The sequence below is a fragment of the Mastigoproctus giganteus genome, chromosome 3 (assembly GCF_048544385.1).
Source record: "Mastigoproctus giganteus isolate SK-2022 chromosome 3, ASM4854438v1, whole genome shotgun sequence".
In the NCBI taxonomy this organism is placed as follows: Eukaryota; Metazoa; Arthropoda; class Arachnida; order Uropygi; family Thelyphonidae; genus Mastigoproctus; species Mastigoproctus giganteus.
Genome location: NC_143577.1, coordinates 223,486,135 through 223,512,917, shown reverse-complemented (window position 1 = coordinate 223,512,917; position 26,783 = coordinate 223,486,135). Strand labels below are relative to the sequence as shown.

General features: G+C 35.3%; 1 protein-coding gene across 4 annotated transcripts in view; it reads left to right on the top strand.

Moving 5' to 3' along the window:
* Positions 1 to 12,787, top strand: part of LOC150088785 (SLIT-ROBO Rho GTPase-activating protein 1-like) — a 431,497-nt gene extending 418,710 nt beyond the window's left edge. For 2 of the 4 annotated variants that reach the window (XM_090369652.1, XM_090369651.1), the window contains exons 18-19: positions 3,871 to 4,051; positions 11,099 to 12,787. In XM_090369652.1, coding sequence (XP_090225778.1) covers positions 3,871 to 4,051; positions 11,099 to 12,263 — 1,346 coding nt within the window. In that variant the 3' untranslated portion in view covers positions 12,264 to 12,787. The remainder of the gene's footprint in view (positions 1 to 3,870; positions 4,052 to 11,098) is intronic. The other 2 variants (XM_090369650.1, XM_090369653.1) reach the window with 1 other exon arrangement.
* The last annotated feature ends 13,996 nt before the right edge of the window (positions 12,788 to 26,783 follow it).

Genomic DNA, 26,783 nt, shown 5'->3' with positions numbered 1-26,783 from the left:
GGGAAGTGATCACTTCCATATGGGTTTTCTTCCACCTCCCATATAGCTGAAGGAAGGAGGGAAGGGGAGCAGATAGAAAGATCAATGGCAGAAAAAGTACGGGTAGGCATGTGGAAGAAAGTGTGTGTTCCCACATTGAGAAGGGAGAGGTCATTGTCAGTGAGCATACGCTCTATGACTCGTCCCCTTCCGTTAATGTTAGTACTACCCCACAGAGTGTTATGTCCATTAAAGTCCCCAAGAAATAATAAAGGGGGAGGCAATTGCATGATGAGATCATCAAGGTCTTCCTGGAGGATGTCAATACCAGGTGGTAAATAAAGAGAGCAAACAGTTAATAAGAACCCCACTTTAAGGCAAATTGCTACAGCCTCTACGTTGGTTGTAAGTTGCAAAGGCTGAAAGGGAATCTGGTTGCTCACGAGGATTGCAACTCCTCCATGAGCAGGACCGTCCCCAATTCTGTCTTTACGAATGATCGTAATGTTACGTATGTGGGGTCATCATTCGCCTTTAAATAGGTTTCCTGTACACAAAAGCATGATAGCTTGTACTTTTGCAGAAGTGCCTTGATGTCATTAATGTTTCGTCGGAATCCACGACAGTTCCACTGTAGGATTTTAGCCATTATTTTGGCTTGGTGGGTCCATCAGGCGGCTTCCGAGGTGCTGAGGGCTTACTTTTATCATTCGTGGATTTGTCTTTTTTGGGGAAGAAAGGGCGCTGTCCTGTGTTCATCTCTTCCTCCGTAAAGAGTTCCAAGACTGAATCGTCATGTACCTCCTTGGTTTCGACATCCATTTTTTCTTGTCCTGGCATGGGCTCTTGATTTTTTTGTACTGTTACTTTAGTGCTCGCTTTTGATGGTGCTTGAGCACTGGGAGGTACCGATATTGGAGTGGCAGCTGACTGAGATTTCTATGCTGGTTTTACTTAACTTAATAGATAGTGGGCGATGGGCGTGAATGACTCTTTTGGTGGCACAGTCATATCCGTTCGGGTGCCAATCGAGCATTTATTGGATACCTTTTCGGCGTATGTTGCTTTGCCGCTACTTACTGGTTTAACTGCTTTCCTGGCCTCTTGGTATGAGATGTTAAGTTCTACCTTTAGTCGTTGTATTTCCTTTTCTTCCTTCCACTGCTGGCAAGCTCTTGAATATGCAGGGTGTTCTCCATTGCAGTTAATACATGCGGCTTTTGTAGCTGAACATCCAGTTATTTCGTGGTCCTTTGCACCGCATCGAGCACATGCAAGGGAACCACGACAGGCCATTTGCGAGTGTCCATATTTCTGGCATTTGAAACACCGTAAAGGGTTCGGAACATATGGACGCACGGGGCAGTTTATGTATCCAGCTTTAATCTCATCAGGAGATTTAGGTGAATTGACTGTCAGGATAATATTTCTGGTTTTAACCAGTTTCCCATCCCTGCGTGCACTAATTCTTTTGACGGCAATAACTCCCTGGGACTTCAATTCCGAGCAGATTTCCTCCTCGGTAACGTCGAGAAGGTCCCACTCTGAAATTACACCTCTCGATGAATTTAGTGTTCTGTGTGGTGTCACGGTTACAGGGATTCCTCCGATTGATGTTACTCGGAGTAGATGTTCAGATTGCCTGTCATTTTTAGTTTCAATCAAGAGATCCCCAGAACGGAGCCTCTTAACTGATTTGGGTGAACCAGCTAACCCATCTAACCCTTTCTGTATAAAGAAAGGTGACATTTTACCAATCGGTTTTTCGTTGGTGGAGTGCATGATTAAAAACCGTGGGATAGGCCCTGATGGTAGTTCAGTCCGCTGCCTCTTTGACGCAATAGTGCTGTCAGTGTCTATATTTTCAGATAGGGACCGGGTTGGGGCCCCTGAAGAAATAAGTTTATCAGGATTCATGGAGATTTTTAAATTGTTCAGTGCCCGGGCTCCCCACTCACCACGGAGCCCAAAGGGACGCCCACTACCCGGCATGCAATAAATGCGCTCGGGAGTGGGACGCCAGGGCTACCCAGACACTATACCCGCACCGCCGCCAGCCTGAATCCTGTCCCTCGGACCATGAGGGTAGGGGCGTGGCATTGACACGGTTGACCCTCGCAGGTGAGCCTACTAGCTGATTGATCCTAGCCGGGCCTTCCAGGACCTCCCGTCTTGTCGAAGTAGGGGCCAAAGTGGTGTACTGAAGCTGGGTCCCTCAACCACCAGGATCCCCCTTTCCGAATTTCCACGGGTCGCAGCGCACGGCAAACACGCCAGATTCCATTGATGTAAGCCTGGAACCTGGGCTGTAGGCGTTGGATCCCAGTGATGCTAGTCTGGAAGTCCAGCAGCATCACTGGGAGGTCCCCTCACCACGTACAGGTGCCCACGTCGAGGGGCTAAGAATTTGGTAAAGTCTTCTTACTTCACAACACCAGCCTTAAGGCTAGCATTGTAAATTAACAAGGTTTTAACAAATTCTTTGTACAGTTTGTACAGTGGATACAGATTGTCACCATAATTCAACTTTTGAGCAAGGCAAAATTAAGTTAAAAATATCTGGCCTGTTATGCATACTCTCAAAAAAAAAAAAAAAAAAATCATCTGCTTAGCCAGGTCAAACACAAAAATAAATTCTATATTAGGATAAAAGTAAGGATTCTCTAATTACATAATTGGTGTAATGATTCACTTAAAACTGTAAATAAACTTGAATTAAAAATAAAAAGCCAAGTATTACTTGAAAATGTGTAATTTAAAAAAAGAAAAAAAAAAGCAGCACTTGTTAAAAAAAAAAAAAAAGAGAAATATTAGAAGGAAACATGTAAGTATAAAGAATTATCCTTAAAAAATTTGACCACCTTTAGTGAAAACATAATTTGAACACTCTTTGAATATGTGGCAGTAGGGTCCATTCATAGTTTAATCATCCCTTTTTTATAAGTTTAAAGGGATGATTAAACTGCTGTGAAGCAGGTAGGGAACAGTAATATTGTAGTTATTTCAGATTGTCTTATTTTTTGTTTCACACAGCAGAAATATTCTTTATGTTAACACCAATCATGAAAGGGTATTAGAGTTTTTTATGTTTGAGGAAACACATAATGAGAAAGAATTAAGAATCAGAGGGGATAAATGAAGAAGTAGTAGATGAGTTTTTTTTTTTTTTTTGTTAGTTGTTGGCGCATCGGCTTCTGTGGCTATATTGCACCTCCAAAGGTTTTTTTGCATTTTTCTATTCTGATCCAAGCCCAAGGCGGGATTCGATCCCACAACCTTTGGGTTGCCAGGCAGGCACTTTACCCACCCAGCTAGCCTGGTCAGCAGTAGGTGAGTTAGTCTGGTATTAAACTGTGAATGGATATTGGCTAGTAATGCTCATGTTCAAACTGGATTTTAATAATAAAGAGGAGTGATCAGAAATGCTAATTCAGAAGAAGTAAGAAAATATCCACAGAAAGGGTGGACAGCAGAAACTGAGTGTCTGTGTGATAGGGAGTGACTTGAGTTTGTAAGGAGGATCATTAATTAACTTGACTGTTCTCTTTTGGATAGAGTTGAGGAGTTTTGGAAAGGTTATAGGGGCATCACCTGAGCTGTGAGCAATATTCTGTGCTGGGACAAATTTTTGATTTTTGCTGACTACACACAAAACCATCCACAATAAACATGCTCAACACCAATGAAGAATCCTACTTGGATACTCACCACTGTTAAAGGGATTTCCAGCCTGAAGACTTTTCCATTGCATTTGGTTATTCCTAAAATAAATGCATATAAATGTGCAATAACTATTACAGAATCCTTTTTGGATTTCTTTTCTAAAATAATTTGTGATGCAAAAAAAATCTAATCAAGGTTATATAATTTTTTTTTTTTTTTTTTTTTCAGAGTCTGAAGTTCTAGAAGCTATAGCTCAGTTTGAATTTGTAGCCAGATCAGAACGAGAATTATCATTCAAGCGTGGTGACACTTTACTGCTCTACAATCAAGTTTCCAATGATTGGTGGAAAGGAAGTTTTGATGGCCGAGATGGGTTGATTCCTGATAAATATATCCTCTTGAAGATTAGGTAATGAGTTAAATTTTTAAAACTTAAAATTATTAAGAATATCTCAGAGACTTCTAATATTTTAAGTTGCCCACCCATGCTAAAATTAGAATCATGACAATTGTTGTGATTCTAAGCATGGTGTTACATAGTTACAAATATACAATTTTTACTTTATTTTATAATTTTTTTTTTTTTTTTTATAATTGTGGCCTTTGTGTATCATATAAAAATAATAAACACTGATTTTCTTATTTATCTTCCTTATCCTGTCAGGGAAGTTGACTTTTTATAACTTTTTTTTTCTATGGTTGCAGAAATATTTAAAAATCCTGCTTAGGGAACTGGGGATATTATCTTTTCTTACATATCAGCATCACTTGACAACCAGACTTAAAAATGCTCTTTAATGTACTAATACACTGCAATATTAAATTGCTACCATACAAATACCTATAAATAAAATAACTATATACAGTTAAAATTTTAAAATTTACAAATTCTACATACATCTATATATACCTTGGATGGTTTTGGCAATAAATGATCATGTGATCCATGACATAAGTGGAAATGGTATTATCATTTCAACAGCCCTATCACATAGTAATACAAATGACTTGAATACAGGATAAATACACGTTCCCCTAACCCTGTTCAATAATGTTCAGTAACATCAATATCATTTATCAGTGATATTGATCAAGGTATATCAGGCTTAGTGTCGAAGTTTGCAGATGATACAAAGGTTGGCAGGGTTGTTAATGACAGTAATGGCAGTGTGCTACTGCAACAAGATCTAGAAAAGTTGGGCAGATGGGCTGAGAAGTGGCAACTGAAGTTCAACATTGACAAATGCAAAGTACTGCATATGGGTAGAAGTAACCCGAGAGAAAAGTACCATGTGGTTACTACACTTAAGGTGGTAGAAAATGAAAAAGACCTGGGAGTAATTGTGCAGTCAGATATGAAGTTTTCTGAGCAATGCAGACAGGCTGCCAGGGCAGGTCATGGGGTTTTGTCAATGATATATAGGAATTTTGCTAGCAGAGAAAAGGAGGTGATTGTCCCTCTGTATAAGGCAATGGTCAGGCCATGCCTTGAGTACAGCGTACAGGTCTGGAGGCCTCATTTTAGGAAGGATGTAGATTTGCTTGAGTGTGTACAGTGAAGGGATCCTCTTACCAATAGAGGCTTAAGTTCTGCAAATTGCAGTGGCTGGAGACTAGGCACCTGCACGGTGATCTGATTGAGGTGTATAAGGCCTTGAATGGGTTGAGCACGCTGAATTCTGATGGGATCCTTCCACTTGTTCAGATTACGAACTTAAGGGGGCATAAATTCAAATTAAGAAAGGACAGATGTAGAATAGACGTGTGGAAATTTGCCTTTAGCCAGCGGGTGGTTAATTGCTGGAACAAACTTCCATCTGTTGTTGTGGAAGTCGATAGGTTGAATAAATTTAAGGAAGAACTGGACAGGCATTTGGAGGGAATGGTGTGTTTTTTTTTGGCTGATGCTGCATAAGCTCATACACTTGCTTTCTTGTATCACATGCCACTACTACTACGTGTTTTTTGCACAGTGTGTATCACTTCCAGCCACCGGTGATCTCTCTTTCACATCTGATGATTTTTGCAGAATGGGAGTTGTAGTTCCCCTCATGCCACGTGTTCAGCAATAGCTGAACTGAAATTCCCATTACATATGGTATTTTCTTGGTTTCCCCAAATGATCCTTGAGATTACTGTTTACTTCGCTGATATAGCTTGCATAACATTTTGTACAGTTAATTTTATAAATTAATCCACTTCTGAACATTTCAAGGAACACTTTGCTAGCCTGCAATTCCTTGCCTGGCATCCATCTACACTGTATATTTTACTGTTCAAGTATTCTGGCTATTTTCTCTGAAAATCTGGCGTAGGATGAAGATGCAAACTATGTCAGTCATGGCATGTTTCACAATTTGTAAATTGCTTCATGCATATAGGTTTTCTGGGTACTACAGTAAACAGGCGAGGGTTATTCCTGCACACATAAGAGTGGAAGGGTCTGGTCGCACTCCACCTCTAAGGTAAATTTTAAGGAGGGAGAAAGGTCATTACCCTCTTTTTGTTCCCTACAAAAAATATCATTGGTGAACCATTTTTACACAAATGATCCTATTCCCTTTTCAAATTCCTCCATAACCAAATTATCCAAAACTGGTAGTACTGGGAGGTAAAAACAACAGGTTAAGTTGATGAATACATACCACATGTATGTATGTACATGTGGTATGCATTCATCAACTTAAGTGTCTCAGCAGAATGTGCAGTGCAGTGATCTAGAATCATCAAAATGTTCCTTTTTTTTTTCTGAAGCCATTCTTCTGTCCACTCTCAATAATCAAGGCTGAAACATTCTGAACATAATTCTGAACCAATCACAAGTAAGTACAGTTTTGTACTCCCATCTGCATTTCAGCCTAATGGAATAGAGATTCATTGTTTACTCTCCTCAAATTGAAAGTGTTTCGTTTGGCAGAAAATTCTAAAATATACCGGTGACCACATATTATATTTTTTAATTATATATACTTTTTGGAGCAAAGAAGAAAATCTGGTAAAAAAACTGGGACAATGCAACTGTTTGAAAGAAGGAAATCCGGGACAACGTTAACGTTTGTGTCTTTTTAATTATATGTACTCCTTCATAAGTAAAGTAAATTATTTTATAATTTTCTGAGTACTTTAATAAGATTATGTGTAGTGTATTAATAAATTATTTAACTTTAAAAATCCATTTAAAAACGTGCAACAAAATATATAACAAATAAAATTTATAAATTTTTAAAGATGGGATAATAAAGTTACATTAAAATCTGCTCACATAATCTGAACATATTGTTCAAATGAAAATAATAAATGAAAAGAAAAGAAATCAATGGTTTTTTATTTTATTTTAGTTAGTTCAGTGGCAATCATTACAAAAAATGAAGTGCATTTAGTTAAAATGCAAAATTCAAGTTTTCCGAGATTTTTACTATTTTGGAACTAAATAAGAAAATATATAATGCTAAACATTTTAAATATAGCATACTTCTTAATTTTAATTGTTAGTATTTATAAGAATTAATGATTTAAATCAAAAAAATTGTATAAATCTCAGATTCTGAACTTGTGTAATAGATAGTACTGCTGTTTGAGATTTAGTATAGCATGATAATTTATTTATTCCATATGATTCTATTTGCATATGATTCTACATTTGTGTTTAATTCTATTATTAAGTAACTCAGAAGCTATAAATTCCTTTGGAAGTTAGTGTTAATTAATCTATATGGAATTGAAAAAAACCAATAAAAAATTTACAGTTGAAATAAAAATATTTTTATTTCAACTTTTCGGGACAACAGTCTAAAATCCAGGACTTTCTTGGCTAAACCGGGACGTATCACCCTATCCATACAGAACACAATAGGTTTGTAGCATTTTCTTTGTCCGACTGATTCAGACTTGCCTTAGACATTTCACAAAACTAAGATATTCCTGTCCTTATAGAGCCAGTTACTACTGCATTTGAAGTCTATAGTCCATGTCATTGAAGTAGATAATTCATATTTTCTTGCAAAAGTGGACCTGATTTTGGCGAATTAGATGCACACATTTGTTGATACTACTTGGAAAGTTTTATTTCCACTTCAAGGTTGCTCCCTGTTTTTTTTATAACTGCTCCAGTGTCACATACTTTGTTTTTTTTTAGTATTGTAGGCAAACTAGTTAAAGGGATGTTGTAATCCTTTTCAATGATTTTTTTACTTCATTTTACCATATCAGCCTCCCTCTTGTATATGGTAATTTTCAGTTTTATTTCCAAGCGTAATTCTCTCCACTTACATTTTGTCAACTGTAACTACTTTAGATGAGGTTTAGCATAAACAAACTTCAAATTGACTTAAAGACACAAACTACAAAGAGATATCAGCTCAAACCCTTTAAAAAAAAAGCACAAAGAATAGATTATAACAAAAGACTCTGAGCCTGGTGTAACAATTGTAACTGACCTTAATGATGTTTTTCCAAATATATTTATATTGTAGCTACTACAAACTGGCTTTATTTACATAAAAGTGAATTCTAACAAGTTAGTGTCATTTTTCAAAAAGTGCAGAACCAGGTAACAGGCATGCTGGTGGTGGAGCAATAATTGGATAACTGTGCTAAGCTTTGTATTAACCATACAACATAACATTATTCCTCATGGGGGTAAAAATAGACTTCATAATAGGTATTAACCAAATTTTGTAATAAACGAACATGTTTATGTAGAAAATTCTATCCTTTTGCAGGTGAATGATATGCGCTTTTGTGTAAATAAATATTTTGTATAAACTGTTATTGAGAGGAATAAATAGATAAGAACTTTTTACTAACAAGGTGCTGGTGTGATATTTATAATATTGGCCATGTAAATCAAGAACGTCAGACTTTCGTTACATCAGAAAAAAAAACTATATATACTGTTTCTCTCTTCCTGTAAGTACCATTTCTGCTGGCTTTTGAATTTCTCTACTCTGTCAGTTCTAGCTACTCATGGAGGGAACTTATTCCAAGGATTAACAACTTGATGACTAAAGGAAAACTTTCTATAATCCAGTGTAAAACTCTTCTTAGTCTAAATTTAATGTCCCCCTAGCTCTACCACCATTTAATACCATGAAAATTTCGCCTGCTATCCCCTCTTCATATCATTGTTATTAAAATAAAATATACTGTTTTAATTATAATATTATTATTCTGTATTACTTGCCTGTCTTCATAGACTTAAAACCTCACTGAGATCCCTTCTAAGGTACTAATTGCCAAGTTCTGCAGCTCATAAGTTTTGAGATCTCTCCTTGTATGGTAACCTTTTGCTAGTCTCAGTAGGTACACTGGCTATTTTTACTTGGACATAGAAGTTAGTGCAATGGCATTGTTTTCATTACAACTTGTATTGTGGATACCTTCACAACAAGTTGCCTGTCATTTTACTACTTTGAATAAGTAATGCTTCCCCAATAGAGGAAACTATCGTTGCTTATTCTCAGTGGATACCACCACCCACACATCTGTTCCTTGCCTGGCATCCATCTACACTGTATATCTTACTGTTCAAGTATTCTGGCTATTTGGCCCTTCATCAGTGGGTGGATAGGTACGTGGTAGTATAACAACCGAGAACTCAGTTATGACACAATATGAGAGATGCCAAATGGTATACAATGTAGATCACACTTTTTTTTTTTTTTTTTTTTACTATCCTAATGCACTCTTAAAGTTGTTTATACCTTATCATTAATTTGATTATAGCCAAAGAAGCTTATGCACCATCAAACCCCAATAATAACAACATTAACTTGAATTATCCTGTCCTTCACACATCCAGTGTCCAATGACTCATCTTAGATGGCAACACAAAAGAACCCTCAAGGTCTATGCAGTGTTAATTTAACCCATATCATTAATAAAATGTATATGTGTATTGCCCTTATTTCCCCCCATCCCCCAACCTGCAGTTCCCTCAATTCATAAGGCCACATTAATGACATAAGCATATACCATTGCTTATGTTGTTAATGTCACCTCTACTCAAAAGTATTCCATCTTCACAAAAGAAATAAATATTTTACCTACTAGCTTGAGCCATGGTAATAGAAAATCCCCTTCAAAAAGTCCATGTCTTGAGTTAATCTGTAATGCTTAATAGGAGTGGCTTCATGTTCCAACCTTTCAAGCTTCTCTTGGAGGTAGAGGGCATTTATTAAGTAACTGTCACCTATATTAATATCACAAAAAAATTATACAAAAGTTCTATACACAAAGTCAGATGGATTATAGCACTACAGTAACTGAGAAACAATGAGAACAATTATTACATTGGATTGATTCTTTATTATATTAAACCATGCCTTACATAGAACACAGTATATCAACAAATATAATTTGGTGTGAAAAGGAATTTTTTTACTTATATGAAAATGATATTTTCATGATTATTACTGCTCTAGTGTTCAAAAGTTGATTGAATTTCAAATGACAGAAGTGCAGTAGTCTGAATGGTAATCAATACATGGCAAAAGAATTTGGTATTGAAATAGCTTATGTTATAACAGTGCTATATGAACTTATGGGTAATGTTATTTCTGAAATATTCAAATTAGCTCATTCATAACTGAATACATGAGCTAATTTGCTGCTAAAGTTGTAGATCTTAATGGGGTACATTCTTTCAGGAAAGTGGTTCACTGATAAATTTTGTCTTCCTAGAGTATCCCATACATGCTCAATAGGATTTAAGTCTGTAGATTGAGGGGGGGGACGTTATTCTCTATTAGAAATAATTGCTCTCCCACTAGACTTGACTCTTGAACACTGTCATTAATAACAGAGAGCCCATTAAGAGTGTTGTCTGATTGTTAAGAGTATTTATACTAGGCCATTAAATGAATCAGATTGTGATTACTTTGGGGCACCACTTGTGAAAGGTGCTGAATATCTTTCAGAAGCAGACTAAATATGTGAACTAAAAATTGAGACAATTTTTATCATTAATAAGAGGTGCAATTTTCATATCTTGCCTCAGGTAGCAAAATATCTGGGTCAACCTCTGATTACAATACCAACCAAGGTCTACAAACTCCTCTGCTGGATATTTATTTTAAGATATTTTTATTTTTGCTGGTTTTATGACATATTAGCATATCATGCCAATATATCAGGTCTGTACAATTGAAATTTGTATGCTTGTACAGGCTGAAAAACACAGAATAACTAATAACAAAATCCTGCTTCCTATGCCTGGATCAGCTAACTGCAGTTGATTCTGATTTTCAGATACACATTAGCTAATTTGCATAATTTACATATACAAGTTCCCATGTGGGCATTTAATAATGCATACTTCCATACCAAATTTTGACTTGCATCACCTATTTTATCTTGTAATTGCACTTTTGTCATCTGACTAACTTTTGGATATTAATGTATAAATGAAATTTCACTTATTTGTTATAGCATATACTTCTATTTTACTCTTTTAAAGGGATGAGGATAAAGATAAATCAAGTACAGATAGTGGTGAGAAACGACGTACAAGCAGTAGCAGTGATTCATTGTCTGGTGTTAGCCCAAGCCCCAAGTCCTGTTCTACAGAAGGTATCCCTGAAGAAGATGAAGGTGACATTAAGAGTGAAAGGAAAAGTAGTTTTTCCTCAGCTCAGTACTCTTCCAGTCCCATTTCTCAGCCAAGCTCTCCACAGTGTTCTGAGTCTAGAAGTAGAAGCTTTAGTCCGTCCTCAATAAGCAGTCTTAGAACGTCAGCTGAGGGGGACTTGGAGCAGCCTTCAGGATTGTCTATTGGAGGAAGTCAGTCAGTTATTGTTCAGCATGCTAGTGTTGACTTATCTGTGTATGAACCAATTGATGATTCTTCAAATAGCAAATTGGCAAAAGACCTGGATACAACATTAGCTCATGTTTTTACTAGCATTTCAATGTTAGAAAAAGAAAGACAGACTCCAGCTCGTCTTGAAAACAAATACCGCTTGCCTAGCAAAGATACACCTGATCTGGTTATGGACCTTCCAGTTAATCCATCCAGTCCAATGAATGCACCAAAAGAACTATCAAAGAAGAGTGATGATGAACCGGGCCCTCTTTCATCATTAACCATTACTGAAGGAGTGGAATTAACCACAGCTGAGCGTTTTGCATTGACTAACCAGTGTACAATGAAAAAGGGCACAATATCCCGAAGTATAAGCCAAGTATCAAGCAGCTCTCATTCTGCAGATGCTCAGACACAAACATTCCCACAAGTGAGAAGAAGCACAAGTACTAGCGTTGACCTCACACCTCCAGAAAGTCCAAATCTTTCTATCAGTATACGAGAAAGGAAAACAAGATTGCTGTCATCAACAGAAATCGAAACAAGACCACCAAAGATTCCAGAAAAACCACTCTTATTTAAAAAGGAACCCAAAATTGGTGCACCAGATCTTCCTCGGCAAGTGGCAATTAAAGAAACAGAGAAATCTGTTTCTTGGGAAGGCAACCCACAAAGTAATACTGTTAGTGTTGGTGTAGCAACTGTTAAGCCACCAGTAAAGGCCAAACCTCCAGTGATGAAAAAGCCAACTTTACCTCGACCCTCACCAGAACCTGTGAGGCGGACTCCTGATCGTGAATATAAACAAACGTCTTGCTAGATTTTGGATAGTAATCTCCCCCCACCCAATATTTGAGCAATGTGTGTATCATGTGACTCAATCAAATAATTTTGTTTTCTGATAAAGTAAATATGAATTTTGCCACCGGGTGGCATAATCTGTGATGTCTTTTCTAGGTGGCATTGACTCTTCCCACCTGCCTTATGCTGGTGTCTTCTCAAAGAGAAACATGGCTTCCAGTCATGGATGAACATTTTAGTTCACTTTTTTTTAACGATTTATTAAATTTTTACCTATTTATAGGGTAGGACTCATCAGTGTCATAAAATGTCTTCGTGTGGCAGTAGACCAGTGCATTTTTATATGTATATTTTGATTCATTTGTTCATCACTTCTAAATATTACATTACATAATCTCATTATCTATTAAAATGTACTTTATTTTATGAATATCTAGGAAGTATCTCAAAGCAAATATTGTTTGTATATGGGACCATAGTTTATATATATACATATATATATTTGTGTGTATGTATATATAACTATCCTTGCACATGTCCATTCCTGGTTACTAAGTAATCTCACGGGAAATATTCATATTCCTAGCAGAATATTTTAAGTTCAACTTTTCAAAATTCAAAAACATTACTGAAAGTGCTCAGATTTGTTTACTTTCTCTTAATATAAAAATGTATTTTATTATCTAGTAGATTAGAACAGTTTGGAAAACCAAGTATTCTTAATTCTGTTTACTGTGCATACATTATCACAATACAGTGCATCCTTGATATATGTAAGTGTGTACATACACACAGTACTGTTGAGCTGTTACCAATGATTTCTTAATTTAAGGATTTTTTCCCTCCTAAGATACCGAATGTTTCAGTTAACATGTTTAATTAACTCTAAAAAGTATTTACTATCAGAGGAGAACAACTCTCTGTGAGAATTGTTCTTGCTTTCTTACTACTCAGGAAAGAAGAATAACCTAATTACCCTATTTTATAAAAAGAAGGGTGAGGAGCATAATGAGACTGCATTATTGTGGTTAATAAATTGGTGCATTCATGTCTGTGAAGATTATAGCAAGCATCTTATATGCTGGGATACATTAATGAAACCACAAATTCTTTCCCCCATGCTCATTAACAGCTGCACCAAATGATGTTGGCATGGCATGGTTGTTTGCTTTGTTGGGATATTTCCTAGCACCCAGGACCTTACTTGATATATATGCTCAGAGCCACAACATAGTTCTTATATAGCTCAGTTGATTCTGATCTGTATTAATCTATGATGTGCCAAGAACTGAGAATTAATTTTTGATTATTGGCACATTGTAATGGACAATCTTCATCTGTCATTTCCAAGAATTTGCTTTATTTCAAAGTATGATAAGAACATGATAAGAACATGACATTATCTGAGAAGCAGCAGTTTAAACTCTTGTATATCAAGAATGCATTGTAAAGGCATTCTGCAGAAAATTTCTTTTGGAAGCTAGGGATCTGTTGCTATAATTCATAAAAATTTTGATTTTATATAACACAGTTTTGGTTAATGATTTAAATATACATCCAAACAGCTGTAATCTTGTTCAAATACTTCATTAAACGTTATCAGAATCAGAATAATTTCTGATGGCTTATGGTTTGAATTATAGACTCTTATTTGAATATTAGAAATATTTTCTACATGTCAGTTAAAATAATATTTCTTTAATGTTAGTAACGTGTTTCATATTTTTCAAGAGAGAAAGTTGCTAACTTTGGCAGAGTTCCTAGTCAGTCTAGATAGCAGGATGTTTTCTATGTATTTATTGTATATAAAATAATGAACCAGCCTCTGCTTGCCAAAATTACTACTAGATTTAAGACAGTATTAAACAAATAAGCCTTTATTTTTAGCACCAAGCTATTTTTTATCATATACTGTATCTAATGGTCAATGTGTATACATATGATAGTTGACCAACTCATTTTTTGAATTTTCCAAAAGTGAATACTTCTCTGTATCATGTACTTGCATGTTTGTTAGTATTTATGATGACGACAAACTGCTTAACCAATGTGCACAATGTGATGACTGATGTTTTCTTCACTTTATTTTCTTAGATAACATTCTGGAAAGCATGTGTTGTCAAAATGTTTAAAATTTTCTGATGTCAGTCTTTATCTTATAAATTATCTGACTGTTTTAAGCTTTTCTCAGTATTATCAATCCATACTGGAAGGAAAAAGTGGTGTTTCCCTAGTGTATAGTTAGGTCACTAGTCACAAAGGACTGTGGGTTATTGCCTGTAGTCCTACTTGTATACCTTTTTTGCCATTCATTTTGACTTACTGTATGAAATATATTTTTTTTTTGCATTAAATTTCATAGTAATTTGATATTTTTCAAAAACATCCACATTAAATAGGTTTAGACTACCAAGATTACACAAATTAATATACAAATATGTTATTTAAATTGTTAAATTTTATGCCGTCGCTATAGGTAATAAATTATGATCATTCAGTAGCATTAGTTTAGAGAGTAGTAAAATTTATACTTCATAATTAGTTATAAAACTCCTATGTCAGAAATAAAAATAAATTTCCACTTATTCTCTGTACAGCCATATCAGAAGAAACCTCATTGCAACTGTTTTTCTGCAGCTGATATATCAGTACAATAGCTAATAATGGGCCATGCATTTTTGTTGCAATGTACAGTCCCGATCTTTCAATGTGCAATGCCAGGACCACAGCCAGTCTCCTAAATCATTATGTTTACGGTATAGAAGGATGCTATGCAAAATAGTAAATTGCATACACTTACTAGTTGTAATAAAGTAGTCAGTCTTTTTATATATGTATATATAAAAAAGAAAGAAAGAGAGAGAATTACTTCCCCCCCCCCCCCATCCACCAAGTATGATTTCTGTACACAGAACTTAATTCTTGTTCTTTAGTTCAGCAACCATTGTTATCTGGCAGCCAAAATACATTTAAATTCATGTTGGAATCACATCAGCCTTTTTTTTCACCCTGATCACATCTTTAATGGCAGTGATACTGTAATTGTATGGTGACTGTACTGCTACCTAATATTTACTAAATCTGATTGGCATGAAAGATGCTATTGAGATTGGTAAATATTTAAATTTTGTAACATTGTGCCTCAAAAAAAAAAAAAAAAAAGTGGATAGATTAATCGATTATTGCAGTAATCAACACGAATATTATGCTAACATTCTGCAACCTTTTTATAGAATCTTGCATTATGTTTTAGAGTCCATTGTGATTGTTTTGTTATTAGAGGAATAGGACTTCTGTTATCCATGTGACCAAGAAATCAATAAATTCTTTGTTCATGATATAGTTAGGATATTAAAGTTTCCTGAGATATAGTTTATCATATCTGGAAAAAACTTAGACACAGGAAAAACTGTATCTGAGTTTTATGAAAACCATGTATTATTGAAGAGATTTATTGCTTTTTCTTTTATTATATTAAAGAAAAATTATTGGATTTTCCTTTATTCTTGTGACCATGCCACTAACCCTTTAATTTCAAAAAAAAAAAAAAAAAAAGAAAGAAAGAAAATAGTTTGGCAGGGTTCTGAAATGCTTGGCCCATAATAAAGCTTTTACAGGTAATGAACACAGTTGACCATTCTTCTTATAAAGGCAGTGAAAATATTGCTGTGCAACTGTACTTTCCATAATTTTATGAACATTTTTCTGCACTTCAATAAGACTGGACATAATATTGCATCTCATGTTGTTTATAAATATATTTTCCTAGTGATTGACTCGTTCTCCTATATTTACAAATATAAGGTTCTAAAATTTGTGTTCAATGTATTTTACTTCATATTGTAGTTTTGAAGTTTTGGCTCTTTCAATTTACAGTGTTTTTCTCACTTTCAAACAGCAGCCATTGATATAAAATTCCTTTTTTATAAACTATGACATCCTTAAATATGACTGCATAAGTTGCTAAATAGCAACTTTCATTTCATGTAAAGCAGGTAAGGAGTCAACCTTTTGTCTTCCTATTTATTTTACTTTGTAACGACAAAAAATTTCTAGAAATATGTGCATTTTAAAAATCTCTTTTTTTCATATACATTTTCTGTAACTCATTTTTGATCATGCCGAGGTCATTTTGACCCCCATCCCCCACGTTTTTTGTTGTCTTGCTCTGACTTTCACTCGAAAGCCATTCTGTTCACTCTGGAGTAATTTGAAGCGCTTTCTGAGAATTTTTTTTTTTTGCCATGTTTTAAAAATTCAAAAGTCTATCAAACATGGTGAATATGTACTACAAAATAAAGTTGGCAATATCTGGTATATGATTTTATGGCATCACATAAGACTAAAATTAAAAATTATGCTACACCATGTAGTATTAAACACCTCATTGTTTAATGCTTCGTAGCGTAGAAAGCATAATTTTTTATCAATATTTCTGTTTATTGACTTTTCCTCCTTGTCTCAAATTGCAGTGCTCAATTGAAGGTAAATAAAATGAAAAATATGAAATACTGAGATGTGTTTTCTGAATTATCTTATGAGCCGAAGTGACCTATGAACAGTAGATATTTTTTGGATGCATATATTCTTTATGATGTTTCAAATTAAGTGACAATTTTGATAAAGTTTAAAAAAAAGTCAAAGCCCTTGTGCAGTCTGTTTTAGTATGCCTTTTATTGTTCTTCCAATCTACTATATTTCCATGTAGTATTTTTTTCATATTGCCTTTTTCATCTTATAAGATGGTGCCAACGAACATAAAGCATTTGTTAACTAGATTTTTTGGAGGTTGCTCAAGTTTTCATTCTGAATAAAGATGTGATATTTTCACTTCCATTCTGTTGCAGTGTTTATTTTAAACTATCTTTAAGTGTGTGTATTGCATTTTGATATAAAACTTTGTTAGTGAATGTGATGTGATGTGGTGTGTTTTATAGCAGTTTGTGCAAATACGTAAGGCTATAAGAAATGACTGTAGCATTAGTTTGTTACGTAAGTACAGTTATAATTCACATTAACTACTGAGTTATATCATGGAAAAGGTTATTTATCAGCTGGATTTTTCTTGGTTCAATTACTATTTGTATAAAACAGGAAAATGCAAATTATATACAAATAACTGGTTGCACATTTTATAAATCCTTTGTTGTTCTTAAAGTTCAGAGAATTGAAATTAATATATGTTAGGTCTCATATAAATTACTAGTGTTAGATTTTCTGGGTGGATTATTCTATTCTAATGTTCTTTGTGGTATATTGTAGTATGCATGAAGAGAAGGGACTGAAGGATCAGATTTTTTGTAAGCAGCCCTTCCTTCCCCCCCAGATTTTGATAAACATTATAAAGACGATTCAAATAACAGAAGATAACCACCTTGATCTGGTCCCCAGTCCATTTCAGTGCTTATTATATTTTAGAAAAATTGTACAGGCCTTCACCCATATTCAGGTGTGCAGAGTTATATTCACATTCCATTACAAGATTTTGAATGCCATTCACTTTAGTAATCCTATAGTGGCCGTACTTCTGGAGCTGCCTTCCTTTCTCCCTCTCCTTCTCGGCGAGAGTGTGAAGATAATAGTTTGGTACAAGCTGTTAGTTAGCTAGACTAGAAGAAATGCTAATTTTATGCATCTTTCATAAATATTTTTATAGTTGCACTTCTTAATTGTATCTAGCTCATTATTTATTCTTTCAGTTTTTCTGTTTTGCAGTTTGACAAATAAACACGATTGAAATAAATTCAGAGTGTGCCAAGAGTTAAAAAAATTTGTTTGAAATGAGGGCATATAATTTGACAAAATATTCTATGTATGAAATTAAAATTTTAAACTTAAGCTAAGCTATATTAAAACTGGGTAAAAATGTTAATTACAAAATTATTTATAGTTTAGTTTTGTAACAAACTAAGTAATCCAGTATTACTAACTTAAATCTAATGACAAATAATATATAACCAGCTCTCATAATAAATGTCAGCACATCTTTTGTTTATATAACTCTCTTTTCAAATTCCAGCAAACAGTGTTGTAAAGGAGAATTATTAAATACTGAATTTCTTTCTTTTATGCACATTTTAGTAAGAAATTAATAAGATTTACTGCCATATAAATTTCCTCTATGTTGGTAGTTCTGAAGTGGAACAATTAATTAAAAATGGACAGAAATAAGCGAAAAATGTTTAAAACTTTTGAGTAAAAATTTTGTTGTATTGGTGCTGAAAAAGAAAGTTGCAGTGTGTAAAGAAATATGTTGAGCTTATAACATTGTATCAGAACAATTCTAGTCTATGCTGTATATGTGTCTTGAATGGTTGATGTAATGCATTAAATGTGGAATGTTCATTCTGGAATTGCATTTTTGTACATGCTGTTTTCAGAGAGTTTTTGTAATCTTGGAGTATCCATTATAGACAATATTCTTTGTACAGGAGTAAAATAAAGTCCCTGTCTCCTACCTTGTATTATTATTATTATATATGTAGGGGGAGAAAAATACACATAACACTCACTTGTCCAGAGTTCATGTTTCCCGACACCCCACAGAGGATAAACTTGCAGAATTATTGAAATTCCTGAGTTATCACTTGACTCCACAAATTTCAGATCAATATAGGCAGGTGTACAGCTTGTGAAGGTGAGCTATTAATATGGAAAAAAAAATTTAACAGTTAAATTTTATTTGGTTCATAATCAGATTTAAATTATATAACATTTATAGAAAGGACATTGAAATGACCCCTATCTAATATGGAGTTGGGCCTCCATGGGCTCACATAATGGCTTGTGCACATAGTGTTCATGCACTTGGTAACATCAAGTTCATGAACACATCTAAAGATACAGATCAGCATGCTATCTTCATAGCATTCCTGTGGGCTAACAGATGTGCAGATTCAATGACTGCTACTGTTCCCTGACAGAATGCAAACTTCACTGCTATCAGGAACAGCAGAAAGTCTAGTTTTCTGGAAAACATTACTGTTAACAAGGTAAAGGAATCTGAAACTCAAGTGAAATTTGAGGAGAAAAACTGAAATATGTATGTCATATTTCAATTTGCAAAGGTCCTCATTGTCAATTACCTTTGCATATGTATCAGAGGTCCCACAGGGCAGTGATGGTGAACTTTTTGGCTTTCTGGCCTACATACCCCCCAAAAAAAAAAAAAAAAAAAGGCTGAAACAAAAATATAGAATTTTTTTATATACAAATGTAAAAAAACCAACTAAAAAGTAGTTTTATTGATATTATAAAACAGTAACAATATTTTAAGTTTATAATGAGAATTTTGTTGTTGCATAATTCTACATATGATTATATTATGGTTTTCATTACTAGATGTGGCTTATAGATCATAAAAATAAATTTCTCCAAATAAAAAATACTTTTTAAACAAACTATTTGTGAGTGGCTGTGTGCCTTTTATATTTTCTTGTGTGTCCCTTGCAGCATGAATAATTGGTTTGCTATTGCTGATAGGATATCTTATATTGGTGATATCCTATTCATCATTAATAAACATTGAAGGACTCCACTAATTGGCACTGCTCTTCATGGACATTAGTCCAAGAAGAGCAGTGTCCATTTATGACCAGCCTTTGTCTTCTGCCTCCTATTTGCACAGGAATCCTTCATGTAGAACAGATAAAAACTTTACAAATCCAAAGTAAATGATGTCAAATTATTTTTGACATCATTTACTTGTGATTTTTCTGTATCCAGTTCCTTTGTTGCTGCATCATAGTAACTAATCAGATCGGTCAAACTAGATGTTCCCTTAACAAATTTGTGCTGTAATTTCAATTTCAATTTAACTGTGTTCTTATCAAGATGATTCTGCATTACTTCTTTAGCCACTGACTCCATTATTTTCCCTGGAAATGAAGTCAAACTGACAGGTCTGTAATTACTCACTTTGCCCTTTGACCCCCTCCCTTTATGACAGAATAGGAGAGATATTTGCACATCGTCAGTCTGTTGGGTTCTCTTCTAAATCCAAGGATGCACTCATAATTATGGCCAAGTGTTTGCCTACCTCATTTGCTGCTTCATTTAACATAATTGCATATATTTTATTAGCCCCAGGTTCCCTTATTTACCTTCAACAATTTCTCTCCTACTTTCTTCTTAGTTATAACAAAATCATTTATCTTCCAGTTATAACTTGGTATGCTTCTGATGTTTCTATCTCTAAAACTTCTTCACAGGTGAAATATGGGTGCAAAATATTCATTCAGTTTGCCAGCAACCTGAACAGGATCATCAATAGTTATGCCAGTCATATGTGGTTGATTCCTTTCCTTCTATTGTTACCATAAGGAAAAAAATTCTTTACATTCTCAGCGTGATCTCATAATCTGCCTTAACCTATGTAACTCCCTTCATGACTTAATTGCAGACTAGTTTATATCTACTATAGGTTTCTGTATCTCTTTCTCCTGATAATTTGCAATCATCCCATGCAGTTTTATTTTTGCCACTAGTCTCATCAGTTCATGTGTCATACATTTAGGTTTAAACCATGAACAATATCTCTTAATTGGTACAAAAAGCTTAATAGCTTCTATGTTTAATTCTGTGAACACTTCACATTTAAAATTTGCATTTTTTAACATCATCAGTTGATCCCACTGAAGATAATTTAAAAAAAAAAAAATTCTTAAGGCTATTTGTTGTCACCCTTATGAAAGCAAAATCCCTTCCCTTCAGTATATCTTTAAGTAAGTTACACATCAGTATACTATGATCACTGCTACCTAGTGTTTTCTTTATCTGGAGATTCTTAATTCATTGAACAGTCACTGCTGATAAAGAAATCAGTAGTATTACTTCTCTTGTTGCCTGTCTAACCTGCTGGTATAGAAAACAGTCCTCCAATAAATCCATAAAAAAATGGCTATGCAAGTGACAGTTGATATCTGTAAAGTTAAAATCCCCCATCATAAGATATTCTGATTTACTGGCAACTCTCTATGTCTGTATAGTTGTCCATTATACTCATCACAGTCATTTGGCTTATAGCATACTCCTAGTCAATTTTGTTTTCTCAGAGCTTATGTCATACCAAATTGATTCAACATTAAAGTGGCCACCCATATCAATGGGGTGCAATACCTTAGATTCTACATGCATCTTAACCAAAAGCATAATCCCAACCTTCTGTCCAGTAAATCTTGTATGTCTGAGTGGCACCACATTTCCAACCTCTACAATATCTTCATTTGTTGACTCAATTGGTATTTCAAATTCACAAAATTTGTTTACTATACCCATAGCATTAGTGTACAAGCAGGTTCACACGTGCCTGTTTGTATTGGTATCACTAATAGTCTGTGTATATGCTTGTCCATTGAGAAACCCCAGCAGGCTTACATCCAAACAGAAGCAGTGCAAGAATCAGTTTCACCTCTGTTTGTGATTTTTGTTAACATATTGGTGATCTGTGTAGCCCCCACAAGCTAACAGTTTTCCAACCCACCTGACATTGCCTCCACAGCATCAGCAAATATTCTTGCATCCCCTTCTATTCAGGTATCCCATCCCTGTAAAAATAGTCACTCCTGTTAACAAGACAGACCATGCTAAGAAAACCAAATGGCTGTTTGCATTGTAGCTGTTTACTAGATACACTGTCTCAGAGGTGAACACTTCCCCACCCTGCACCAACAGTCTTGCTTCTTTGAAAGTCCATATTGCATTCTATTCTCATGTACATCACATGTAATGCTATGTGCCTGCAGTACACATATATGCAGACAATGTTCAAGGCTTTCACTCACCCACCCAGTAGTCCTATTTCAATGGCTTAGTTCTAGCTTATTTAGATTTTGTGTGTGTGTGTGGTATGGGTGTTTAATGTTGCACAAGCTGCTGTGGAAATAGTGCACTTATTCGTAGGAATGTTAAAAAATAATATGAAGTCAGCACAATTTCATTTCAGGTCACAAACTATTCATATTTGATCATAAATTCCAATTTGTTTCAAAAACCAGTAAAGTTCATTAATATTTGCCTCCTCTCCATTGAGATGATTTAATGTGGACAGTCAGTCAAAATATGTTTGCCTGTTAGATGTACCAAGTAGTGTGAACACTGAGGCAGATCATTGCCTGTGAGTATTATAATCAGAAGCTGGAATGAAGAGAGTTGTTAGATTTGTTCGTGCATCAGCAACTTAGGCTATAATGCACTAATTACTGTTTAATATCTTCTTCGTTTGTCTTACAAGTGATATGGTTCATATATTGTGATATTTATCAATTTTAAAAAGAGAAAAATTTCATCCATGTCCTCAGGATCTCCTAGAACACACTGTAATGATAACTGGTTGCAGTTATGAAAATGAGAGAAGAAAGCAGTTTTACATTCTTTCAGATATAGTGGGCATTCTATGACGATGTTTTACTGTTAATGAGCATAAGCAGTGACTGCATTCTGGAGGATCATCATTTGTTAGTAGGTAGCTATGAGTGAGGAATGTATGACCAATGCATAATCTGGCTAGGGTGGTTTTTTCCCTTTCTGTTTTGTCTCAGACTGGATTGCCACTGTTTGGGTTCTCTCTTGATTTCAAGAAGTTTATTATTTGCTTATCTTGCCACATGCACGTCCACTGTTCTTTATACGTCTGTTTGATAATGGATTTATGGTCAATATAAGGAGTCCTGAAATTAGGTGGGATCATATTTGTAGCACATTTAGCAGCTAAATCTGCCTGCTTGTTTCCTGGGATTCCAACAAAATATTACGAGCTGTCCATGAAGTTCTAGTAATGGTGCCCAAATTTTCTGTACTAGATGACTAGGGAAGAATTTACACTGTGGAGCATTAACAGCACTTAACAAGTCCATATATATGATGGATTCGGTATACGAGTCTTCTTTTATATTCTCTAAGGCTAGAACAATACCATATAATTCTGAGGTATAAGTACTGCATTCTGACGGGAGCTGTCTGGAGATGGTGACATTTGGTAATACTACAGCAGTACCAACTTTACTGCCAGTCTTGGATCCATCTGTATATATTTGAATGAAAGTTCTAAACTCAGAAGAGTGGGTCATATAAATTTGCCTAATGTTGGAATCTGGAAGGTTATTCTTTCCCCATTGCTGAAAGTGTCTATCAATATGTATCAGGGGTGTTTGCCATGGCTGGGTTTCCATGCTAGTATCCTGAAGTATGTTAGTAAAATTCAAGTCCCAGCTTGTGATAAGAGCTTGAAGCCTAATTCCAGACAGTTTACTGAGACGTGGTTTACTTTCATAGAGGTCACTCCATTTAGGCGTAAAGAGATATTGCCAGATGGGACGATATGGGAGACTGCTGATTTTGGCTGCGTAATTTAGTAGCAGAATTTGTCGAAGATGTAGCGGTGGTTCGTAGGCTTCCAAATAGAGGCTTAAAATTGGTGATGTGCGAAAGGCCCCAAGTGCCACTTGTAGTGCACTATGATGTATGGGATCTAGCCATTTCAGTGCACTCGGTCTGGCTGAGTCATATGCAGGAGACTCATAGTCTAACCGGGATCTGATTAGTGAACGGTATAAGTGTAGCAACACATAACGATCTGCACCCCATAACATTGAAGAAATTACTCTGAGAAGATTTAGTTTTCTAAGACAACTTGTACAAATATGTTTTATATGTTCCAGGAAGTTTAATTTTTTATCAAGTATTACACCAAGGAATCTAATGCTATGCTGGAAAGTAATACAATGAGAATCTAACTGAAGGTCTGGATCAAGATGTAAAGAACGTTTGTGACAGAAGTGTACAGCAGTTGTTTTTGGATTAGAAAGTCGATATCCATTGTTTTTGGACCAAGAGACTTTTGTTAATGGTGCCTTGTAGTTGTCTTTCAATTTGTTGCATATTTTGAGAGTGACATGAGATGGCAAGATCATCAGCATATAGGTATGCATCAACTGTATTAGGTATAACCAAGTGTATACTCCTAATGTATCAATCCTAATGGCAAAGAGTGTGGCGCTCAACACTGAACCTTGGGGAACTCCCTCTTCTTGTACATATGTTTGAGACAATGAAGAATGGAACTGGACCAGAAATGATCTGTTAGTTGTTGGCGCATTGGCTTCTGTGGCCATAATGCACCTGAAATGATCTATTTCCTAGAAAGTTCATAATGAACTTCGGCAGATGACCCCGAAGTACAGATTTATATAAGTCTTGCAGAATCCGATATCGCCAAGTTGTATCAAAAGCTTTCTTGATGTCAATGCATATCATTACTAGGTGCTCATTTCTGAGGAAAGCATTCTAGATATTTGTTTCTGCTTTGATAATGAGATCTAGCATAGCTCTTCTCCTGAAATCATGCTGGTTTGAACTTAGAATGTTTTCTGTTTCTAGAAACCATGTTAGTCTTGCATTAACTATTTTTTCCAATGTTTTTCCCAGACACCTGGTTAGAGAAATAGGATGGTAATTTCTGGGATCTGTGTGGTCTTTTCCTGGTTTGGGGAAGGCTAGCACATAAGAATGGCACCAGCTAGCAGGGTAATACTCCTCTAAGAAAATTCTGTTATATAGTTGTAAGAGGGCAGGGCAGTTAACGAATCTTCACTTAAATGATAGATCATGGTGTAATAAAGTCCATCAGGGCCAGGAGCACTGTTCTTCACTCGTGCAAGCACATTGCACAATTCAATCATGGTCAGAGGTAGGTTATACGAATATGGGATGGCAGTTTTAAAGTTTAGTTTGTATTTTTCTGTCTGGGATTTTAACAATTGAAATGCTGGTTCATATGTGGCAACAGCTGAAAGTGTTTCAACTGAAGTACCTAAGGCACTGGCAATCTATACAGGTTCAGAAATTTTCTCCCTCTTACAAGTAGAATAGAAGTTGTTTGTGAGAATTTGCCATTAATTCATTTGATTTTTTCCCCCAGATTATAGAAGTATCTGCGGATCTGTTTATGGTGGAAGAATAATGTGCCCACGCTTCTTTTTTACCCTCTCGTTTTATATAGTGAGCTTTAGCTCTGGCTCTTGTTGACTGTGGTTGGATGTTTTCAAAACAGATTCCAGTATTTATTTATTTCTTTTTTTTAGCACTGTTGCATGCTTCATTCCACCAAATTTTTGGATGAAGCCGGATTTTGGATGATGATTTCAGAATAGCAGACTCGGATGCTTTCATTATTTTTTTGTGTAATGTAGCTGACTGCAGAATCAATTGTGAGGGTTGCAATGACGGAAGTGTCTATTTGAGCTATTTTCTGGTATTCAGTCCAGTTAGCCTTGTCAAATTTCCAGGTTGTCCTAATGTCGGTCTGAGGAGAACTTGAACCGAAAGTACAGATTATACGAAAGTGATTGCTACCACGAGGGTTATCAGTAACAGTCCAGTCTATGATAGGAAATATCGTTGAAGAGCATATTGAAAGATCAATAGCTGAATTTGAGCCAGATGGTGAATGAACGTACATGTGATCACCAGTGTTTAGAATAGTTAGATTATGTTTTATCTAAAAATTTTTCTATTATCTGTCCTCTAGAGTCAAGATGTTGAGAACCCCATAGGAGGTGATGGCCATTCCAGTCACCCATAATACAAAAGGAAGCAGGTATTTGCCTTACTACATCATATAAATCAGCAAGGGTGTATGTAAGGTTTGGTGACAGATACAATGAAAGTAATGTTACTGTTATACCAATGGTGACACGAACTGCAACCGCCTCTAAAGATGTATGCATGTGGACAAGTCTAGAAGGAACTAGAGTTTACTATGACTGCCACTCCCCCATGAGCTGAATTAGAGGTGTTTCTATATAAAGTGTAATGTTTAATTCTCATAGATATTGTATTTTTGAGATTGGTTTCTTGAATGCAAACTGTAACAGGCTTATATATACTTAGGAGATCGTAAAAGTCATCTAAGTAAGCACAGAGTCCATGGCAATTCCGCTGAATAACTGTACCCATTGTTTGGTTTTAACTGGTGTCTGCTAACTTCCATGAAGTAGTTTGCTTACGCCTGTCTATTTTTGCCATTTCCTTCTTTGAGAAAACTGGTTTGATTGTGTCAATGTCATCTGGATGAATTTCAAGGACTGTATCGTCTTCACCTGCTTTTTCATCAATGTCCATGGTATCAGATCTGAGTTTGTATTTATCAGTTCTTTCAAAGCTCTTGATCTGTTCTTTCGGTTGCTGATTTGGATTCTTATCTGGAGGTATTGTTACTGGTGTATTTACTTCTTGAGTTGCATATCTGCAGGGAGATTGTTCCTTTGATGAAGATAGTACTGATTTAGACCAACCAGATATAGAGATATTTGGAGGGACTGAGCAGTCAGTTTGAGTTGATACCGAGCATAGTTGTTGAGTAACTGACGCGTATGTAGATGATTTAGTAGGAATTGCAAAGTGTTTCTTTGCCTCTTGATATGACACCTTATGCTCTATTTTATATTTCTGAATGTTCTCTCGGTTTCCATTGCTTGCAGTCCTTAGAGAAGGCAGAATGATTACCATGACAGTTAGGACAGTTTTGAGTTTCCATGTTACA